This window comes from Clupea harengus, chromosome 9 (assembly GCF_900700415.2).
Source record: "Clupea harengus chromosome 9, Ch_v2.0.2, whole genome shotgun sequence".
Lineage (NCBI taxonomy): Eukaryota > Metazoa > Chordata > Actinopteri > Clupeiformes > Clupeidae > Clupea > Clupea harengus.
The window spans coordinates 16,546,621-16,567,976 of NC_045160.1; the positions used below are offsets into that span (position 1 = coordinate 16,546,621).

Here is a 21,356-nt window from a genome sequence, read left to right on the forward strand (position 1 = left end):
TGCGCCCACTTCTTCCTCTTCCTCTCTTCCCACCTCGGCTCCTCCGGCGGAACCCCAGGCGCCCTCTCTGCTGCTGCCGCCTGCCCCAGGAGCCGGAGGAACCGCGGACGACTTCGGCGACTTTGCCCTCTTCGGTTCTTCTTCCGCCGCAGACATGCCGACAGGTTCTGGCATCGGTGGAGGCGTCTCGGCAGCCCAGCAGCAGGACGATTTTGCTGACTTCCTGGCGTTCGGAAGCTCGTCGGAGTCCCGTGGTGGCGGCGGTGTGCCTCAGAGGCAACCCAGCTTGGGCTCATGCTCGGGCCCTGACCGGTACGACGTCTTCAAGCAGCTCTCCCTAGACGGTGGCATCGGCTCGGCATACAACGACGACAACAACAGTGGCAACGGTAAGGACAGCGGCGGTGGAGGCTGTGGCGGGCTCTCGGGTGGCCTGTCGGGCTCCTTCTCCTCGCCGCGCGGCAGTGACGTGGCAGCCGACGACTTTGCTGACTTCCAGGCGTCGCGGCTGGGCATGGGCATGGGCACGGCACTAGGCTCGGGCAGCTCGGCGTCGGACCGCTGCAGCCCGGCCGAACGCGCCTTTCGGCAGGCCAAGGAGGACACGGCCTCCGTCAAGTCCCTGGACCTGCCCTCCCTGGGCGGCAGCAGCAGTGGCGGCGGCGCTGGCCGCGAGGAGGACGCCCTGTCCCTGCAGCTGGACCTGAAGCTGGTGGAGGCCGGCGGCGACCTCCGCCACGGCGCCTCCGACAGCTCACTGGACCTGCCAGGCCTCTCCGCGCACCAGCCACACACCGCAGGTGAGGAACTAGTGCGCCTGCTCTGGTGAGGCCACGCCTTCTGCCTCCCATAGGCTGCGTGTAGACCAATCCCCTCTCTCTCTCAGTTCAAATCCCGCCTCCCCCTAATGAATCTCTCTTGGGTAGCCCAGCCCTGTATTGGTAGGCTCTAATTACAAAGCAGCAGCACAGCATTTATAGCATTAGCAACCGTTAGCATACCTGCCATTGCCTGCACATCATATAATATCACATCACCCCCCATAACAGTCGTATCTTGCCACTGTGTCCTTCCTGTTACGCATTACTCAACTGTACAATTTGTACAGTTACATATCTATTTGTTGTATATTTATTTACATTTTTTTTTTATTATTTATTTATTTACTTATTTATTTAGTTATTTGGCATGTTTATTGGTGTTCTACTAATTGCGACGTTATTTATTTGATGACCGCATATCCTCGCAGAGTTTACAGTTTAGCGTTTGGATCATCCTAATGTTCTCGCTGTGTCCCGCTACTGTGGTGCTCCTTTACTGGACGTTAGCGCAATACGCTTCTCAGCTGTGGCTGCTAGCATACGTAGTGACACAGGACCAACCACAGTCACTAGAGTGCAGTGAGCATCTCCACAGAGCTCCCTTGCTCTGCAGGCTGATGGCTGTTTTTTTCACCTTTTTTCCCCCCTTCTATTAGCTACTTGCTGGCCCTGTATGAGCTCCAGATCGCAGCTTAGGTACTGTGGCCTGTGGTAACCAAATATTTTCCCGAACTCTCTCGGTAGAGCCAACTTCTGTGTCAGGACCGGCGGTGTAATTCCAAAGATTGTATCAGTGTACTCCAATACAGTACATCTGATCCTGACTCGTTGCCTCTGCCACAGCATCTGCGGTAGCATTTGCAGTCAGGCAGCGCGTCGATGACCCTGTTCCAATCGCGCTCGGCTCGCTATGCCAGGCACGAGCGTTCTAGTGTTTACCGCCACAGCTGCTGCGCCACGAAACCCGGGTTTTGTAAGAGCACTTCATGAAAGCCCCCTTCGAATGTAGAGATCAGCAGCTACACAGTCGCAGACATTGTAAAAGCACACCTGGAGATGGAGAATGTTGCTGTGCACACACACAAGTGCACCGTGCTCTGTGTCTGCTTAGGACCTTGTGCTCTTAGCTGAGCAGTTTTCATTTCACCAGGCCGATTAGTTTCGGTCGAGTGGTGTCGTCATCGGCATAGTAGTTGTTGTTCTTGTTGGTTTTCCCATGCGATGATGAGAAGCCAAAAGCTTCCCTTATCTTTACTGTGCGCTCCCAAACTCGGAGATGAATTCAGTTGGTTTCAGAGCTACTGGATATTCCGCTCAGCTCCGCTCCTCAGTCCTCGTTTATTTATTTATTCGCCATGCTTGTTCTCCTCTCCCTCTTGAGGGTCATATTATTCAGCCTCCATTCAAGATCTGTTTCCTTGTATGTTTCTGTGCCTGTGTGTGCGTGTGCGTGTCTGCATTTTTGTGTGTGTATGTGCATGCAGAATAATTTTTTTGTGTGTGTGTGCTTTGGCATGTGGATTTGGAAATGTGTGTGTGTATGTGTGCGCGTCTGTGTGTGTGTGTGTGTGCGCGTGTTTGTTATCTTCACGTATATCTCATTTGTGCGCCAACATTCTCATATCTCTCCATCAACCATTTCCATGGTCCTCATCATGGCCTTGTTCCCCTGTCCGTAACACATCCACCATATCAGGACTCCCCACAGTAACCACATCCGTCCCTAAGCACACCTTCACACACACTCTCGTAGATGCCATTTGCCCTCCACTAACTAATTCAAGCCTTTGATCGAAACCCCCCCCCCAGCTTATAGAATACCCTAAATTAATATTTCTGCATATTTCCAAGTAAGGATAATGCACCTGAACAATATTAGTAAGGCTCTTGTCTAGCCAGCTGGCATCCATATTCTTCATTCCTCTCCGGTGACATCAGTATTAGCTGTTTTTCTCCCTTCTTCACACCATACCTCTGATGTTCTAGTCGGCTGCTGCTCCCTCTCAGAAGATCATAAAAAAAAAATCAGTATTTTGGTGGGTGGGGGGGGGGGATTAAAAAAGTTCCAGTCGCTTGCACTGTGCACCTGAATATTTGCCCCTAAAGGAGACGGTATTTATTTGCCCACCCCCAACCCACTCCACTCCACTCTTGATGTGCAATATTCAGGAATGCCGCTGTAAGGGTGGGCCCGGTTTCAGAAATGTGTTACTTGCCCTTACTTCCTTCATGTGTGGACTGATTTCCCCCCCAAGAGGAATGGAACCCCATCTTGCCTTGCTTATGCTGCAGTGTGCCTGCCTCTTTTCCAATTTGTGAAATTGACAAGAAAAACAAACAAAAAAAAAGTATTGTAGGATGAAGTAGGGTTGCATTTGTGTTTGTATCCTGCGTGTCTGTAAAATCAAATGTTTATATTAAAGAAAAGAAAATTAGAAAAAAATAAGACTGTATACATATGAATTTAATAGTGTATTTTTAATACAGGAATATTATATAATATACTTTTAATTTATTTTCACTATGACTAGACGTCTTGATTGTGTTTCCGTACAGTATTTGTGTCAAAAACCTATTTATCCGACTGTAAGTGGAAAGTATTTTCTATCAGTTCCTTGACCTGAGAATCACGGGTGAGAAACAACGCTCTTTGTAAGCATGGCAGTGACACCTGCACATAGGTACTGTCCATGACTTCTCATTGAACAGTGTCCATTGTCCTGTGGGTGTTCCGCAGCAATGAGCCATGTTAGTGTTCATCCTCCTCGCTCATTGCTTATTCTCTACAGTAGTCGAATGGCCCTTAATGTGCGCATGCCTAACCTTAATGCAGTCTTTCACAAGAGCCTCATGGGGGTCTGTCAGAAGACCACCGGGCTCAAGAGGTGTGCGCTGAGGAGCCTTGTTAATAGTGCAGGTCCGTCAGCAAACTCAATCGGACATTTCCTCAAGTCAGTGTGCGTCAGCGAGGTGAGATGGCAAGAGAAAACGGTCTCTCCTACCAGCCTAGGGCATAGCTTGTGCTATAGGCGATGCTCAGAAGGAGAGACTTAAGTAGATGTTCAGGCTTTGCAGTTGTGCAGACACTTGTTTACATCCAACTCTCTTGAGGGCCTGTTAATGCTCCACAACAGCCTGCAGACTTTAGTACATGTTAACTCTTTTGACTTCAAAAGAGTCAAGAGTCACTCACAACTAGACTCTTTTTGGGGATGTCCGATTTGCCTGAAAAAAAAACCCAACACAGACAAACATGTGAACGTTCAACATTGACAAGGTGGCAGACATTTTTTCAAATTGAACAAAGGCCAAAAAATAAGAAAAAACAGGAAAAAGCTTTCCGGCCCTCAAAGGGTTCTGCGTTTGCCCTTGGCCTTGTGTTCCTCAAAGGGTTCTGCGTCTGCCCTTGGCCTTGTGTTCTGCATCAGTTTTAGTTGACTTCATCCGCTGAGCGTTCTGCAAGGATCTCTTATGTACTTCTCTTGATCTGTTAACTTCCACATCCACCTCTCCCCCTCCCCTCTGTGGCAACTGCAGTATTTTCACCACTGATTACTAATTTGAAGTCTGTGAATGTGCCTTCTTAATTCTGCTCTTTTGGATCTGGTGTTTGGGATTTTCTCTCTGTCTCTCTCTCTCTCTCTCTCTCTCTCTCTTTCTCTCTTCCGATCAGCCTTCCTATGATCTTTTCTCTTTTTTTGTTAATATCATTTGTCTTTCTCTCTGCTTTTTTTTACTCTCTCTCCCTCTCTTTCCTTTTCTTCCTCTTAGAAAATCTCCTTTGCTTTGTGTTCTTGATTTTTCTGACTAGCATGCTCCTGTATATTTAGGGAAAAAAACAAAAAACAACCAAAAAAAAAAGGTTTTTTTTTTCCACTGTTAGTTTTGCAGACTTCTTGTAACAAACCTCTTTCACAGTATTTTGTGACCTCTTTCTCTTTCTTCTTTCCTTTCTTTCTCTACCAATGTTGTGGCAAATAAACATAATAATGGCACAGTCTGACTGCAATAGCCTCTTTTCTCTGCCTTGTCTCACCTCATCCGCGCACACAGTGTAGCCTTAGCTTATCTCTCCTTGTCAATTTCACAAATTGCTTGTGTGCGTCTGTGTGTCTCTGTGTGTGTGTGTGTGTTTGTGTGAGTGAGTCAGTGAGCTGGCTCGTCCAGCCACCTGTTGACATTTTGTGTGTGTGTGTGTGTGTGTGTGTGTGTGTGTGTTGTTGTCTCGGTGGATGTACACATTTTGTGGCATGTATGTAAGCTTGTGTGTTGGTCTGTGCAAGCTCATTTGTGTGTGTCCATGCATGTGTATGTAAGCAGAGTGTAAATGCAAGATGTGTGTGTGTGTGTGTGTGTGTGTGTGTGTGTGTGTGTGTGTGTGTGTGTGTGTGTGTGTGCATACATACATGTGTGAGCACGCTGCATACATTTGACTACAAAATACAGTTCCTATGTATGCAATTGCACTGAGTCCAGTACATGCTGCGCTCATTTACACTGACTGGAACTGAGATCTCTACCCCTCTGGCACTGCACCTAGATAAGCATCCCTCCCTCATTAGTGGCCAGAGCCTGCTAGCCTGCATACTAGGGATGGGCATTCGATTAAATTGTCTTAATCGATCGTCGGGAGAATTAACGATCGATTTTCGATTAATCATTAATATTTTTATATTAAAATTCACTATTTATAGGCTATATTAAAATGCAGTGAAAATAGAAAAAACACAGCGTGTTTCCTCATTGAGATCTTTATTACAAGATGAACAACTCTTGTTGCAGTTAAACGTACAAGATGGACAACTCTTGTGGCAGTTAAACGGGATCCGTTCAATGGTTACACTTGAAAATATGCGCTGCTGTACTCTTAAGCAGCGGAGCCGACAGCTAGAAGCCGGTGCTCATAAACACAACTTTTTTTTTTTCTCTAACTAATTAATCTCACATTTTGAAATTCATTCATCTAGATTCATCGTGATTAAAAGTTTGTTTTCTTCTAAAGACTAAATCTTATAAATTAACGAGTAATCACTTCAGACAGCGTGTATTTTAGACACTGTTGTTTAATTGTATTTTTTTCGTGCTCTCTCGCCGTCATACAAGGAATGTATGCGAGACACAATGGTGCCCCTCGACGGTAAATCGTAAGAATTGTCCCCTGAAGCAATTCGAATCACCTCAGTCAGCCCACCGTCTTCAACTATTGTTGATGGGCCGGCAGTCACCGGCAACCTAAACTGCTACAGCCTTGGTAACCTTTTCACGGACTGGTCTAGTTAATTTCCTAGAGAAGTCGTGGAGTGTGGGTTGGCGACCATCTAACCTGGGACTGCTTTCTGTCGGGTGCTTTGCATTAGGGTGATAACTTAAAGACGAGCTGCTTCTGTGATAGCTACATTCAGCTTGACAAATGCTACATACAACTTTAGTTTTGTCGATTGTTCTGTCATTTTGCCTCTTAAACAGAAACTTTCCGCCCAACAATCCCTCAGCTCTCTCCATCTTCAACTACCGTCTCGGTCTCTTCTATCTAACTGACTGCAGACACGCGGCAGTTTCGTGCCATGGGTCAACGCGCACCGGAAGTAAACAAAGTTGCGTTCAAATATTGTATTGCATTAATCTCGGCCACAATAATCTCATAGAATAACGCGTTAACTTTGACAGCCCTAAAATAAATAAATTACACGCACACTACGCAACAGAACATGCATTAGTTTTAATCGATGAAAAAATAATTTCATCGAGGAAATTCTTAATGATCAATTAATCGATCGTCGATTAATTATGCCCATCCCTACTGCATACCCTCCCCCCCTTCCGGTCGGGTAGTAACCTGAGTAGTCTCCTGTATCCCTTGGGGTGACATTAAATGCACACACACACACAGACACACACAGACACACACAGAGACACAGACACACACACACACACACACACGCACACAGACACACACAGACACACACTGTCTGTCTGCCTGAAGCAGCAGTGGTGCAGAGTAAAGAGGGTGTTTTTAATGTTTGTGTCTGTGGGGTACATGAGGACCTTTGTCTGTTTGCTGGTAAACACCAAGCAGACTGCAGCAGCTGGTGGAGGTAGATTAGACCTTTAGGTGAGGCAGTAAGACCTCAACACAGTAGGACTGTAACTTAGATCAAATGCAGAAGACTGCACAGAGAGGACAGGGCAGAGGATCCACATGTTGTATGCAGTGTGGACAATATAAAAGAGTTACAGTTTTTGAGTTAAAAGCCTTCTTAATCTACTTGAAGCAGAGGGGTTCCATAATAACATAGCCGTGATTTGCATTTTGTTGATCTTCAGTGACATCATTTGGAGGTGAGTGTCACCAACCCAACATCTAGAGAAAAATGTTACCTTGAGATCTTTATGCACTTGAACAATTCCTGTGTTAAGGATTCAAAATGGCAGAAAAGTCATCTGTGAAGGATGCTCTTATCACCACCACCCACCCCCCCCCCCCCCCCCCCCCCCCCGTGGGTGGCAGGTTAATGGCCGAAACAAACAGGTCCAAGTCTTTGTCTAAATCCACTCCTGTTAGAATGGTACAGTCCTAACGAATCTGCCTGTCCACTGGAGAAACAGAGTGCCTCCCTGACTGTGTGCCTGAGCATGAATCCAGAGTGGTACGGATGTGAAATATATCGACACAAGCTGAAATTAATGAGGTGAAATAACGCAATAAGGAGCATTTTTGTCCTGGAAATAATTTTTTTTTTAAATCGGTGTTGGAGAGTAAAGTGCAGCGATTTATCAGTCAGGGAATTATCAGAGTTTATCAGTGAATTCAGCACAATGCTCCGAGGTTCGTAATGAAGACAGGAGATCAAGGGAAGTCCAGGCAGTTTATTTTCTGCTGGTTTAAGCACCCCCTGCGTAAAGGAGCCGCTCAGAGACCAAAGCAATCCTAGCGTTTGTGGGCCGTGGCCAGTTTTACGTCCCCGACTCGCTGGTCCTAAATCAGAACTGATGACTGTTCCCTGGTGAGAATAAGCACAAGCACAGCAGAATCTCTGACCCCAGATCAGGCTTTTCTTTCATTGAGCGGAGAGTTGGCAAGTATCTCCTATCAGATTGTGTCCGCATTGCTATTAAACGGTGGAACCGACCATTTTGAAATAAGTACTTTAGTTGTATTGTTTAGGTTAGGGGTCTTGGGTCTCATGTACCATATAACTTTTCTGCTCAGATTAACTCATACCTTGATGTGCCAAGACTTTGTTGAACATAATTCTCCCCACCCTGTAGCTGGAGCTCAGTCAGTGGACAGTGGATGGAAAGGTGCTGAATCATACATGTGCTGTTCTGTCATTAGCACTGGAGTTCAGAGGGGTTTGAACACAAACATAGCTCTTGACATGAGGGGTGATGGATACAATATGTAATAAGGATAAATGGGACATGTAAAGATGTCTACATAGTCTACTGAGTTACATATGTAGCATATTGCAGGTTATGGAACTAGATTACATTTTTCTACCAAAGGGACCATTTTGTTTTATGAGACAACAAAATTTCAGAAACTACAAGTTTCTGGTAATGACAATCCATAAACCCAGGAGATAGGAAAGCCCTTCGCTGTGTTTTGTTCGCAGATTCTGATGACCTCAAATTTGACCCGTTCGGCACAGCCAGCAGCAGCAGGACCAGTTACGACTGGTCTGAGCGAGAGGACCTCCCTTCCAGTCAGGAGAGGAGGCCCCAGACCACCGCCCAGCGCCAGGAGACCACATCCTTCGGCAGCTCGGAGAACGTCACCCAGACGACCATCCCCAAGGTGACCGCCTTGCCCAGCGAGGACAGCGGATCCAGTGGCGGGGGCGACCGCTTTGAGGCCTTCGCCCGCTTCGGCACCGGCGGAGGCGAGGAGGATGAGGACGACGACTTCGGCGACTTCGCCAGCACCGTGTCCGAGAAGTCCGATTCCCCTCCGGTTGCTGTCGAGACAGGGTCAGAGTTCACATCTGGGTCGGAGGTCATGGCTGGCTCGGAGGCGTGGGATGAGTTTGGGGCCTTCCAGGGTGACAAGCCCAAGTTTGGCAAGCTGGATTTCCTGAAGGCCAGCTCCCAGGCCAAGGTCAAGTCCAGCGAGGAGATGATCAAGAACGAGCTGGCCACCTTTGACCTCTCTGTGCAAGGTGAGTGGCTCTTGCCTTTGCCTCAAGCTGTTTCAACACTGTCACACTCCTCTCTTGAAAGAGGGATGATTTATTCATCTCTCTAGCTCATACGAGTCTTGCTCTATTTTAGGCAGAACCTTTTTTAGCTTGAAAAAATATCAGTTGACACTTGGATAGTGACCAATATGGTAAATACGGTGAGTACACTTGCACTTAGGCTCAGAGGGTCAGGGTAAGGTTTAAGGTAGGTTGTATGGGATAGACTTGAGCTGGGACTTGTATAAGCCACTATGTAGCACTATAAGGGTTAGTGGACAGCTGACTGCTAGCTGAGAGGCAAGGCTGGTTGACTAATATTTTGAATAGTTTTGACACTGGGGACATTTGTTTAAACACCACTTAGCTTAATAAAAGAAAAACAAGGCACAGGGGCTCTGTGTATAACCCACAACAATAAATTATGCACACCTTTGTAGTCACACTCATATCTCTATATAATCATATCTCATATCTAATAGGAGGTGATTGCATAAGAACTTTAGTGTGGAATGTATACACAAAACTGTGTATAAAAGAAAAGAGCTTTCTCTTCGTAAGCATGCAGACGTGTTCAGTTAAAGGACCTCTGGGTCCCTCACAGGGTCACACCCCTGCAAGCGTTTGTGTTTACCCTGGTGTAGCCACATGAACGCTGAGAACGAGGGTGTGGCATAGGACAGACGGTTTGTGGGTTAGGACCTCTCTCTCTCTCACTCTCTCTCTCTCTCTCTCTCACCCACCCTCTCTCGCTCACTCTCTCCTTTCACTCTCTCTGTCTCACTCTGTGTGTCTATCTGTCTGTCTCTCTCTCTCTCTCTCTCTCTCTTTCTGTCTCTCACTCTCTCCTTTCACTCTCTCTGTCTTACTGCCTCTCCCTCTTCTTCACTCTTCACTATTCTGTCCATTTGCATCCACTCAGCTGCTGTTCTTCTGCAGAGCAACAGGTGGCAGCGCAGTGACTGCTCAGCCAGCCATGTGTGAACTGAGCTACATTAGCTCACAGACCTTCCTTAGTCACTTCCTGTCTCTAAGAATTGGTGGCATATTGTCTCCATTTTCACACACAGCTCTTGAGTCATTAGCCTCCTCCACATGATAGAAACGTGTTCTTTTTTTCTCTCTCTCTCTCTCCTGTCTCTCTCCCTCTTCTTCCCCGTCCCCGTCTCTTTTTCTTCTTCTCTCCTTGTCCATCCCTCCCTCGCTCTCTCTCTCTCTCTCTCTACCCTGCCTCCCTCGCTCCTTCTCTCTCTCTAATGTTATTTATGTGATTGAGAGGCTTGTACTTCAGAATGTTAATCTCATCAGTTTGGCCCCTAGTGGGGCTGGCTCATAGTGGTACATGTATGGGGTTTGTGTGTGTGTGTGTGTGTGTGTGTGTGTGTGTGTGTGTGTGTGTGTGTGTGTGTGTGTGTGTGTGTGTGTGTGTGTGTGTGTGTGTGTGTGTGTGTGTGTGTGTGTGTGCGCACGTGTGCAGGTGTACGATGTTTCTTTTGGCAGGTGCTATGATTAGCTGTGGGAGTCTGGAACAAGCCAAACTAAGGCATTGGTCTGCCCCCCTGCTGTGTGTGTGTGTGTGTGTGTGTGTGTGTGTGTGTGTGTGTGTGTGTGTGTGTGTGTGTGTGTGTGTGTGTGTGTGTGTGTGTGTGTGTGTGTGTGTGTGTGTCAGACAGCGAGAGAGTGAGTGTTAGTTTGTAAGTGGAGGTGGCTGTGGGGTTCCATGCAATTTAAGTGAGCGAGTGTGTGTTAGAGGTTTGTGTGTGTTGTGTCTCTGAATACATTTGTGTGTTTGTATGCATGTGTCTGTGGGAGGGAGGGAGGGAGGGAGGGAGGGGTGACGTTCTGTCCCCAGACTGGGTGAGAGCTGATGAATAATTCATCGGAGCATTACCTCTGCTGCCTGCAGGTAACATCATTATCATTTGTTGCAAAGGAAGTGTTTATAGCAGCTGCCCTTGTCCTTGGAAGTGTGACTTGGAGAGTGGGTGTGTGTGCCGGTGTGTTTGAAGAGCAGGCCTCAGAAAGACCCTCACACACCCTCACGGGTGTAGAGGGAGATGGAGAAGGGCCCTGATTTATTGTGTGTGTGTGTGTGTGTGTGTGTGTGCGCACGCATAAGATTTCTGAGTTCTGACACACACACACACACACACACACACACGGAAAGAGACAGCTGAGCTGGAACACACAGATAAATACACACTCACGCTCTCTCTCTCTCCCTGGCGTTATCTCACTCTCTCTATCTCTCACACACACACATGCTTTAGAAATGTCTGCTCATTCTGACCAGTTCCTGTCTGGTAAGCACAAGCTGGTTAAGGTGTGTTGACACTCTCTGTTGACTCCCTCTCCAAACCTGTCTGCCATTGATATTTAGACCCAAGTGTGTATCTCTAGTATTTGTTGATGGTTTTTTAATAACCTATATGTTTTTCCCGTCTGTGTGTGGATGTGTGTGTGTGTATGGATTTGTGTCTGTATCCCTGTGTTTGTGTGTGTGGATTTGTGTCTGTATCCGTGTGTGTGTGTGTGTGCGTGTGCGTGTGTTTGTGTGTGTGTGTGTGTGTGTGTGTGTGTGTGTGTGTGTGTGTGTGTGTGTGTGTGTGTGTGTGTGTGTCAGGGTCCCACAAGCGCAGCCACAGTCTGGGTGAGAAGGAGCTGGGTCACTGCAGCGCCCCGTCCCCGGCGCCCGAGGCCCCCTTCAGAGACCGCTCCAGCACGCTCAGCGACAAGCCCGCCCTGCCCGTCATCAGGGACAAGTACAAGGACCTGACCGGAGAGGTGGAGGTCAGTGACACACACATCCACACCGTCTCACCTTCTCACACACTCCATTTCTAATGCTCTCCCTCTGTAGCACTCTCTTTGTCTCTCTCTCTCTCTGTTTGTCTCTCGTGGGGTAAGAGACCCCACTTTTTCACACTTTGTCTTCTTACTCTTTTTTTTCTCTTTCTTTTTTTCTTTCTTTCTTTCTTGTTCTCTCTCTTTCTCTGTCTCTCTCTGTTTCCATCCTTGTGTTCTCACTTTTCCCTTCTCACCCAGTCTCCCTCTTGTCTTGTTCTCACTCTATCTCACTCTTTCTCACTCCATCTCACTCTTTCTCACCCAATCTCACCCCAGTTCACTCTCTCTCACTCTCTATCACTCTCTCTCACTCTATCTCACTCCCTCTCACTCCATCTCACTCTCTCTCACTCCATCTTACTCCATCTCACTCCCTCTCACTCTCTCTCACTCCATCTCACTATCTCACTCCCGCTCACTCCAGCTCACTCTTTCTCACCCCATCTCACTATCTCTCACTCTCTCTCTCACTCCCTCTCACTCTCTCTCACTCCCTCTCACTCCATCTCACTCTCTCTCACTCCCTCTCACCCCATCTCACTCTCTCTCACTCCATCTCACTCTCTCTCACAGTGATTCAGGCTCCTGTTCTACTTCGTCACCCTCCTGCCATTCTCAATATCAACAATCTGCTGCCTCACTTCTTACCCTCTGTCACGCTCTCTTTCTCTCTCCCTTTCCCTTTCTCTCTCTCTCTCTCTCTCTCTCTCTCTCTCTCTCTCTCTCTCTCTCTCTCTCTGTTTAATTCAAGTCAATTTAATTTATTTCAATTCAGTTGAGAGTGGCTTTCTTCGCATGATTGTAACACAGTACGGTATTGACAAAGCCCAGGACATGAGAAAGATAGTGTTGTGTCTTCCTTTCTGAGACAGCAGTCTGTGTTGAGCTAACCTGCCTGCCTGTCTGCCTGTCTGCCTGCCTGCCTGCCTGCCTGCCTGCCTGTCTGTCTGCCTGCCTGCCTGCCTGTCTGTCTGCCTGCCTGCCTGTCTGCCTGCCTGTCTGTCTGTCTGTCTGCCTGCCTGCCTGTCTGTCTGGCTGCATGTGTAGATCAGGCCAGACGTCTGATCCTCTCTGTCTCTTTGCAGGAGAGCGAGCGCTACGCCTACGAGTGGCAGAGGTGTCTGGAGAGCGCTCTGCAGGTAGACTAAAGAGCACTCGCACACACAGCTACACACACATACTCACATACACATACTTATTCACACACACACACACACACACACACACAAACAATATTTCTTTGTTCAAATTTTTTTCATGTTCTCACTCTCGTGTTTGATGTAATTCTTGCTCCCTCATCTCTGTCTACCTGTCTGTTTCTTGTTCTGAGTAGGTCATCACCATGGCCAACAACACCCTGAATGGCATCAGCAGCTCGACTGTGTGCACTGAGGTGATCCAGTCAGCCCAAGGCATGGAGTACCTGTTAGGTAAGTGCGTGCGTGCGTGCGTGCGTGCACACACAAACACACACACGCACACACACGCGCACACACACACACACACACACGCACACACAAGCATGGACTACCGGCTCGGTTAATGTGCGCACACACACAGAGACTTACACTAATTAAATCCCATAGCATGGAATACACCACCACACACACATCACACACAGAATCCCACACACATGGAACAGACATTTATTGGCCAGAAGAGTTAAATTACATCATCTGTTCAGAAGCACGAGGATTGTCCAGCTCCGCCTGACTTTGATCCTTATCCTCCCTCACACTTAGATAAAGGGCTGTGTCCTCTGTGAGAGGGGGTCAGATGTTCTCATAAATCCGTGTGAGAGTCTGACAAGTACGTCTCTTAAACGGAGGAGATTGTCTCACGAGATTCTCACATACCTCCACAGCCTCATGAGCTTATTTGAGTCAATTTAATTTCGACTTGATAGAGGAGTCAATTCTAATTCGACGAAATGTTAATGGAATCAATTTGAGTTCAAAATGTCCTTGAAGAGTTCCATAAAATGGTGTCTGTGAAAGAGAGAAATCCCAAATCAAACCATGTTGGGACTGTACAAAAATTGGCAATCCACCACCTGGAACCCAAAACAAATTAATTTCTTTTGTCAGTCAGAAATCCACATCATTAACTCACCACCAGAGGCTGTTTTAACAACGTTGTGACTGTCACGTAAAGTTGCAAACTGTCATTTTAATTTTGGGCTTGTGAACCTGTTATGTTTGACAACTGCTCTGCTGTATGAAGTGGTACTGGCATGGGACTGCCGGCCTATCATAGATCAGCTCAGGAAAGCCCAGATAAGCTGTCCGCTGTGGGCCAGGCCGGCTCTACTCTGGTCCCAGATCAGACGGACCTAAGAAAAAATATTTAGTGTTGTATATATTTTTGGGAAATGGGGAAAGAAATGGGAACTATGAATCCGTTTCATACCTTGTTGTATTTCAGATGAGTGTGTGTTACCTGTCATTCCAGACATGGATAGACACCACAGTGAAATTCTGTTGTTTTTGTTTGCCAGTGAGGTGTGGTGAAGAAGAGGTGATGGTCATGAGGGCGCGGGGGGGGGTGACAGCAGGTGCTGTGTGGCTTTTATTATAGGTGTGCTCTGATGGATGTTTTGTTCCTCCTGGTTGCGGAGTCCCATTTGAGACTCAGAGCGTGAATGAGCAACGTGCTCCTCTCTCTCTCTTCTCCAGCCACATTAGAAATGCATTGGTGCACACCAGCACATCTCACCCTGACAACATGTTTTGTTTGGTCTGGTTTGGAGTCCCATCTGAGACCCATCTGAGTGTGAATGATACAATATTCTCTTTAACAGCCACAGTAGACACGTCTGGCCATTCATCTGCACATTTGGAGCAGACAACATATTTTATTAATCCCATCTGTTTTTTTTAAGTTATTTTTGTAGTGCTTTACGTGTACATAGTGTGATTATGTGCTCACATTGTGTGTCTGTGTGTGTGTCTGTGTGTGTCTGTGTGTGTGTGTGTGTGTGTGTGTGTGTGTGTGTGTGTGTGTGTGTGTGTGTGTGTGTGTGTGTGTGTGTGTTTGTGTCTCTCGTAGGAGTGGTGGAGGTGTATCGCGTGACCAAGCGCGTGGAGCTGGGCATCAAGGCCACAGCCGTGTGCTCAGAGAAGCTCCAGGAGTTGCTGAAGGACATCAACCGCGTGTGGAACAACCTCATGGGCTTTATGTCTCTCGCCAACCTCACGGTTAGAATACACACACACACACACACACACACACACACACACACACACACACACACACACACACACACACACACACACACTCACACTCACACTCACACTCACACTCACACATTCTCACATCATGAACTCGCAGATATTCACAAATATACTGATACTGTCTCTACAGTATGACACACACACACACACACACACACACTCACACTCACACTCACACATTCTCACATCATGAACTCGCAGATATTCACAAATATACTGATACTGTCTCTACAGTATGACATACATACACGCGCACACATACACACATGTTGCCGCTCTCATGACAGATGTATGCACACACACACACACACACACACACACACACACACGCACACTGTCACACACACTGAGGTGTTATCTGCCGTTGGCAGCCGGTATCGAGGACTCAGTTTCAGATGAGTCAGTCAGAGGCTGAGCCCTGAGTGCTGGGTCATCAGAAGACTCGGCGCTCGTCACCGGTAGCATGGCGCTTTGGCAGCAGGAGAGTGCCCTCCGACTCCCAACACGCCACCCCTCAGGCACAAACAGCCCCGTCACATGTCACTCCCTGAAAAACGGGCACTGAGATCTCTCACTTTCTCCCCCCAATGAGCTTCCTTCATAGGAGCAAGGCTGAACCGTGTGACTGAACCATGAGACCACTTATGCACAGCACAGAACAGCACAGCACAGCACAGTTCAGCTCAGCGGTGCTCTGTCTCTCTGACAGAGGAGACACTGTAGAATAAGATCACCAGCACATCAGATAATGACAGCAGGGTTCAACGAGTTCAGTGTGATACCGAAGTAGCAGTGTGTGTGTGTGTGTGTTTGTGTGTGTGTGTGTGTGTGTGTGTGAGGGAGAGGGAGAAATCTGTAACACCTCACAGCAACACAGTGTGAGGTGTTGAATGCAGAGCTCATTTACGCAACTCCCCATCTCCTACAGGCACACAGACACACACTCTCAGTCACACACTTACACACAGAGACGCACACACACCCTCACACACATTCTCACTCACACGCATACACACTCCCACACAGAGACACACACACACACACACAGACAGTGTGCTGAGCTAGAGATGCACCTGCCTTACTGCCACCTCCTCCACTACCACGCCTCAGCACAACCCACTGCCAGAATATTGCTTTTCAAATGCCAGCCGCTAATATTAACAGCATGTTTGTGTCTGTGTCTGCGTGCACCGAGTCAGATAGCGTCGGTTTGAGCAGGGAGTGCGGAAATAGATTGGAAAAGAGGCAGCTGCGAACAAATTATATGAGAGCAGAGAAAGAGAGAGAGAGAGAAAGAGAGAGAGGGAAAAGAAGGAGGGAAAAGAAGGAGATGTAGCCTGTTTCCCTGCAGATAAAGAGAGCCTCCTGCTCTTCCTCCATTTTGTTTTTTTCGCGGCTGATAAAGTGTGAAAAACTCAATCCTGCCTCCTCTGCTCAATCAGAAATGCATTAACACACGACGCTGGCACAGATAAGAAGCAACAGGTCATTCCTCTCCGACGTTTCTGGATGCACAGCTGAGGGGCCCAGTGTGGTTCTCCGGCTCTTCAGACCGGCAGGGCCAGATTGGTTGCAGGAGCCCAGGCAAACTGTCACAAACCCCTGAAACTGCACAGAGGGAGCGGGAGAGAGACAGAAGAGTAAAGGGGTAGAGGGTGAAGAGAAAATGAAGAGTGGGACAGAGGGAGTAGAAACAGGAAGAAAGGTGTAGAGGGTGGAACAGAGGATACGGGAGGGGGAGGGAAAGATTGGCCCTGAGAGAGAGGATAGAGGAGACTGTTAGAGCAGCAGGAGTTGTGTGGCACAGTGCTGTGGTGCTCGTGTGTGTGTGTGTGTGTGTGTGTGTGTGTGTGTGTGTTAATATGAGTCGCAGTGGGTGGCTTGTTCACACTGGAAAAAGATGAGAAGCTCATGATGGAAGGAAGAGGGGAAATGCCAAAAGGCTCAGTGGCTCCTCTGAGATAACATGCTGCAGGCCTGCTTTAATTGAGCCCTGCTTTTTGGAAAGGAAAAATTGCTCCCTGTGTTTGACTGTGCGTTTGTGTGTGTGTGTGTGTGTGCGCGTGTGTGTGTTTCCAGCCTGATGAGAGCTCCCTGGACTTCTCCTCTTGTATTCTACGCCACGGCATTAAGAACGCTAAGGAGCTTGCCTGTGGAGTGTGCCTGCTCAACGTGGACTCCCGCAGCAAGGTCTGTACACACACACACACACACACACACACACACAGGGTGTATACCACACCCAACACACACCTCATTCACATTTCAATACGTTAATCAATTCAACATGTGCGGTGAAGGTACAGTAATCATAACCTAGAAATATAGGTGCGGTCATAATGCAGTTCAAGTTTCCAAGTCCATAAGGAGACACACTCTATCTGAAACGGCTAATAAAATAATACCATGACAACCCACAGTCAGACATACACACTTGCACGATCAAACCCACACATATACAACTGGTCACACTCACACAGACACATCTGAAGTTACACACATCTCTCACTCATACCCACACCCACTTACCCAAACAGAGGACTCGGCAGCACAGAGTGTAAAGCCGCTGATATCACAGACGGCTTCCTGTGCTAAAAATAAAGCTGTGTTAACTCCGAACGTACAGGTGCACAACATCCTTACTGCACAACATCCTTGCGACTCTAGGTGTACAATGAACCCCTAATGCCTAGCCTTAGTGCATCAGGATTTCAGAAACTGACATTTTTCATTACTGAGATGTGTGCAATGTCTAACAAGGTTAACAAATGCCCTTTGAATCTCTGATCTGATCTCACCTTTGCAGAAGAAGGAAGAGAATGGCACCCTGGGACGTCTGTTTAAGAGAGTATGATGGGGGGGATTCGGGGTGTTGGCTGAGGTTGGGTGGGGTTGCTGGGGGTACTAAGTGTCAAAGTGACCAATCGTCTCTCCTCTCATACCATGGCAAGCCATCAAGCTTTTATCCCATTAAGATTATGCGCTGACTTTTGTTTTTCGCGTATCTAATTGGCTGATTAAATTCCAGTGGCGGACTATCTTGTCGGTACATCTGCGCAGTAGCCGGTTACTGTAGTGGGACATGTTGCCTGCATGATGACAATAGAAGAATAGCCGTCGTATGAACCATATATGGTTATGGTTGCAAACTATGGCAGTTTTCCATTGGTTGTACAACAGATTCAGATGTTTTCTTTGAATTTTCAAACTTTTAGAGAGTTTTAACCTCCAATCCCCTATCAGTGGTTTTTTTTTTTGCAAGAGGTTTATAGTCTGTTTGTAATTTCTCTGAAAGCATTTGTCAACCATGGACATTCACCTGCCGTCACTCTGCAAGTCTCCATAGCCCGTAGGCCGACCCAGTACACTGCAGGTCTGCGAATCATGTAGTGTTAGCATGCAGCAAATCCGGTTTAGCCATCACACAAAAACATGCTATTACCCTGACCTTTCAGCTTCAAGTACATGTGCTCCTAGCGACAGTGTGCTTGAGCGGATCGATCCAACTCATACTTAGGAGGGGAGAAACCCTCCTTGCCTGCCCGGTCTGGCCATCGGCTGGTCACAGTGGGCAATCTTGTCTACTTAAGGTCACTCAGAGAAAAAGAAAATCAATGAGACATTATCCCCTAATTCCATGTGATGTGATGGCGTGCAGAAAGTTACAATTGGTGGCCGCCAGCCACTCAGACTGCAAAGAGGCAGCATTACCATGAACGAGTGGCTAATGTCGAAGAGGCAGTCTGTAAGAGGAATCGCAGCCATGATGGAGAGCCCAGATAGATAACACCTTTGAGAAGGGTACGATATGTCACTTTGTCACCTTGGCGGGTTGTCATGGGGACCAAGAGAATCATGGGGAAATGGTCGGGACGGGCGTGGGCTCGTTGCTTTTCACCACATGATCAGAGATGTCTCATCACGGTGTTCACTCTCACTGTCAATCACTCTCTGCAATTCTTTTTTTCTCACTCTCTTTCTCTCTCTCTCTCTCACTCACTCATTAATTTGCTACTCACCCCAGATGGTTGATTTCTCCTCTATGTCGATTGGTTTCTGTGGCTGTCTAACATTCCTCTTCCAAAAAGGGCCCTAGCAGAAGGAGTGCTCTCATAGTGCAGGCTAGATCAGGCAGCATCCTCCAATCTCATAGTGCAGGCTAGATCAGGCAGCATCCTCCAATCTCATAGTACAGGCTAGATCAGGCAGCATCCTACAATCTCATAGTACAGGCTAGATCAGGCAGCATCCTACAGTCTCATAGTGCAGGCTAGATCGGGCAGCATCCTACAATCTCAGACCTCAAGTTATCATTACGTTTTCACACTCAGAGGTCGGAGGCCTGCCAGGCTTTGAGGTAGTTTAATGTGCCTTGACATTTTTACATTTTTTCCCTCCATCTAAAAACATTGATCCCAAAGTGCTAAATATACTCTGCTACATAGGATATTTAGCACAAACTCAGCAACAATAATCTGAGAGCAGGAAGAATGTCATTATTATATTTTTTTGATTAGTCAACTGTAGGCACACAGTTTTCAAAAACCTATTTTCAGAGGAGTTGAGATATTGTAGAGAGAGATTGTGTTTGTTGAGAAGACTTCTATACATTTGGAGTGATACTGTTTCTTTTGAAAGTCAGTGGCCTGTATCATGCATATGGATGAGATAGGTGTTAGTCACAGGTAAGTCCCCACTCCCCACTGTCAAAGGTGATGTCCCATCAGTGTGGAATGTCACTGTGGTCCACTCTGCCCACTACACAATCATTTAGCGAAGTGTGAATTGTTGGAAAAAGAGAGGGAATAAATGCTTTGTTACAGTTTATTGAAAATGCTGTGTCCAAAACCAAACATTCAATGGATCATGCAATGGATGTACATCACTTTAAAGAGAGGGGGAAAAAAGTTATTGACTAATCAACAGCATAGGACCAGCCACTATCAAAACTAGTCACAAAAACATTTGTGAGTTAACAAATAACGCTTACTCAAAATTCAAGTCAAAATTAAAAAAATGCAACATTCTTTATCGCTGTCCTCACACTTTCATCTGATGAGAAGTTAAAACTCCATATCTCTGTTTACACGCACAAGTTAGACGTGTAATACATCTCCTTCGATGGAATTCCATATCTTCTACCATCAATTTCCATCTTGCCTCAAAATAAAGGAATTTTACTTGGACCTGGATGGAGTTTTGTTACAGTGGACTTTCTACCATGTCTATCTCCTCCCTCAAAGCCAGAGGTTGAAAGGTTTTTCACTTTTCTTGGCATCAGCAACGATGCCCCCCCCCTCCCTCCCTCCCTCCCTCCCTCACACACACACACACACACACACACACACACACACACACACACACACACACACAGACAAACCAGATATCAAACCCCCAGGAACCCATCTCGGTTCCTGACAACATCCATCAGTCCCCCCCCCCCCCCGCCTTTTTGCCTTGTTGTCTGTCCGCCCAAGACCAGACAGTGAGACGAGCAAGCAGTGTGTCTGTCTGTGCGGCGTGTTGATGGTTTTTGGGAGCAGATGTGCCCGGGGCATCAGTCTCGGGGCAGAAAGAAACACACAGATGCACCAACACAGGGGAGACGCCCCAACCCCTCGCACCCACCCAGCCGGCCGGCCCGCCACAGATTAATGGTGGTTGTCTAGTGTGTGCCCGACGTCTGACTAATACTCTGGCTGCGTAATGACAGTTTCTGGTCTCGTAAAAAAAAAAGGCAGGCAAAGAAGGAAATAGCAAATTTTGTTGTTTTTAGGGATGACGGGTCGCATTGGTCTGTTAGCTATGTGCTCTTCCCGTTCTCTAATAATTAGTTCTTTAAATGTGTTAGAGTCGAAGAAAGTTAAATCAGTAGTTTTATTTTCCCTGAACTCGAAATGTGATGTCCTCAGCATATCAACCTTTTCATCAGACCTGGTGTCGTCAGCTCTGTATCACTGAGTCACAGTGAGTGAAGAGCAAAACCGGGGCAATCAGCAAAAAGACGCGATCTCTCCAATCAGTGTGCTTTCAGAGATGCTTGGGTTAGAGTACCAACTGACCACCCTATGGTGGAGTTCACATTTAGAGAGGAGAGTTACCTGCACTCTGATATCTTTGTGGTTTGGATGGGGGAAGTTCTGCATTTTGTGATCTGAAAATCCAGTCTAACCTCGGGCAGTGGGGGGCCAGGCACAGCCCTCTCTGAAATTCTCCCTCACTCCAGGTGTTGTCGTTTTCAATGGCTTTGGAGGATTGGGAGTGACTTTACTCATACC

At 47.2% G+C, this 21,356-nt stretch overlaps 1 protein-coding gene across 8 annotated transcripts in view; it reads left to right on the forward strand.

Annotated features, from left to right (window-relative positions):
- Positions 1-21,356, forward strand: part of synrg (synergin, gamma) — a 55,309-nt gene that overhangs the window by 28,756 nt on the left and 5,197 nt on the right. For 6 of the 8 annotated variants that reach the window (XM_031573655.2, XM_031573656.2, XM_031573658.2 and 3 more), the window contains 8 exons: positions 1-800; positions 8,438-8,980; positions 11,622-11,788; positions 12,931-12,984; positions 13,179-13,275; positions 14,894-15,042; positions 17,158-17,268; positions 17,885-17,926. The exon at positions 1-800 is cut by the window's left edge and continues 232 nt beyond it. In XM_031573655.2, the coding sequence (XP_031429515.1) occupies positions 1-800; positions 8,438-8,980; positions 11,622-11,788; positions 12,931-12,984; positions 13,179-13,275; positions 14,894-15,042; positions 17,158-17,268; positions 17,885-17,926 (1,963 nt within the window). The remainder of the gene's footprint in view (positions 801-8,437; positions 8,981-11,621; positions 11,789-12,930; positions 12,985-13,178; positions 13,276-14,893; positions 15,043-17,157; positions 17,269-17,884; positions 17,927-21,356) is intronic. The other 2 variants (XM_031573657.2, XM_031573660.2) reach the window with 1 other exon arrangement.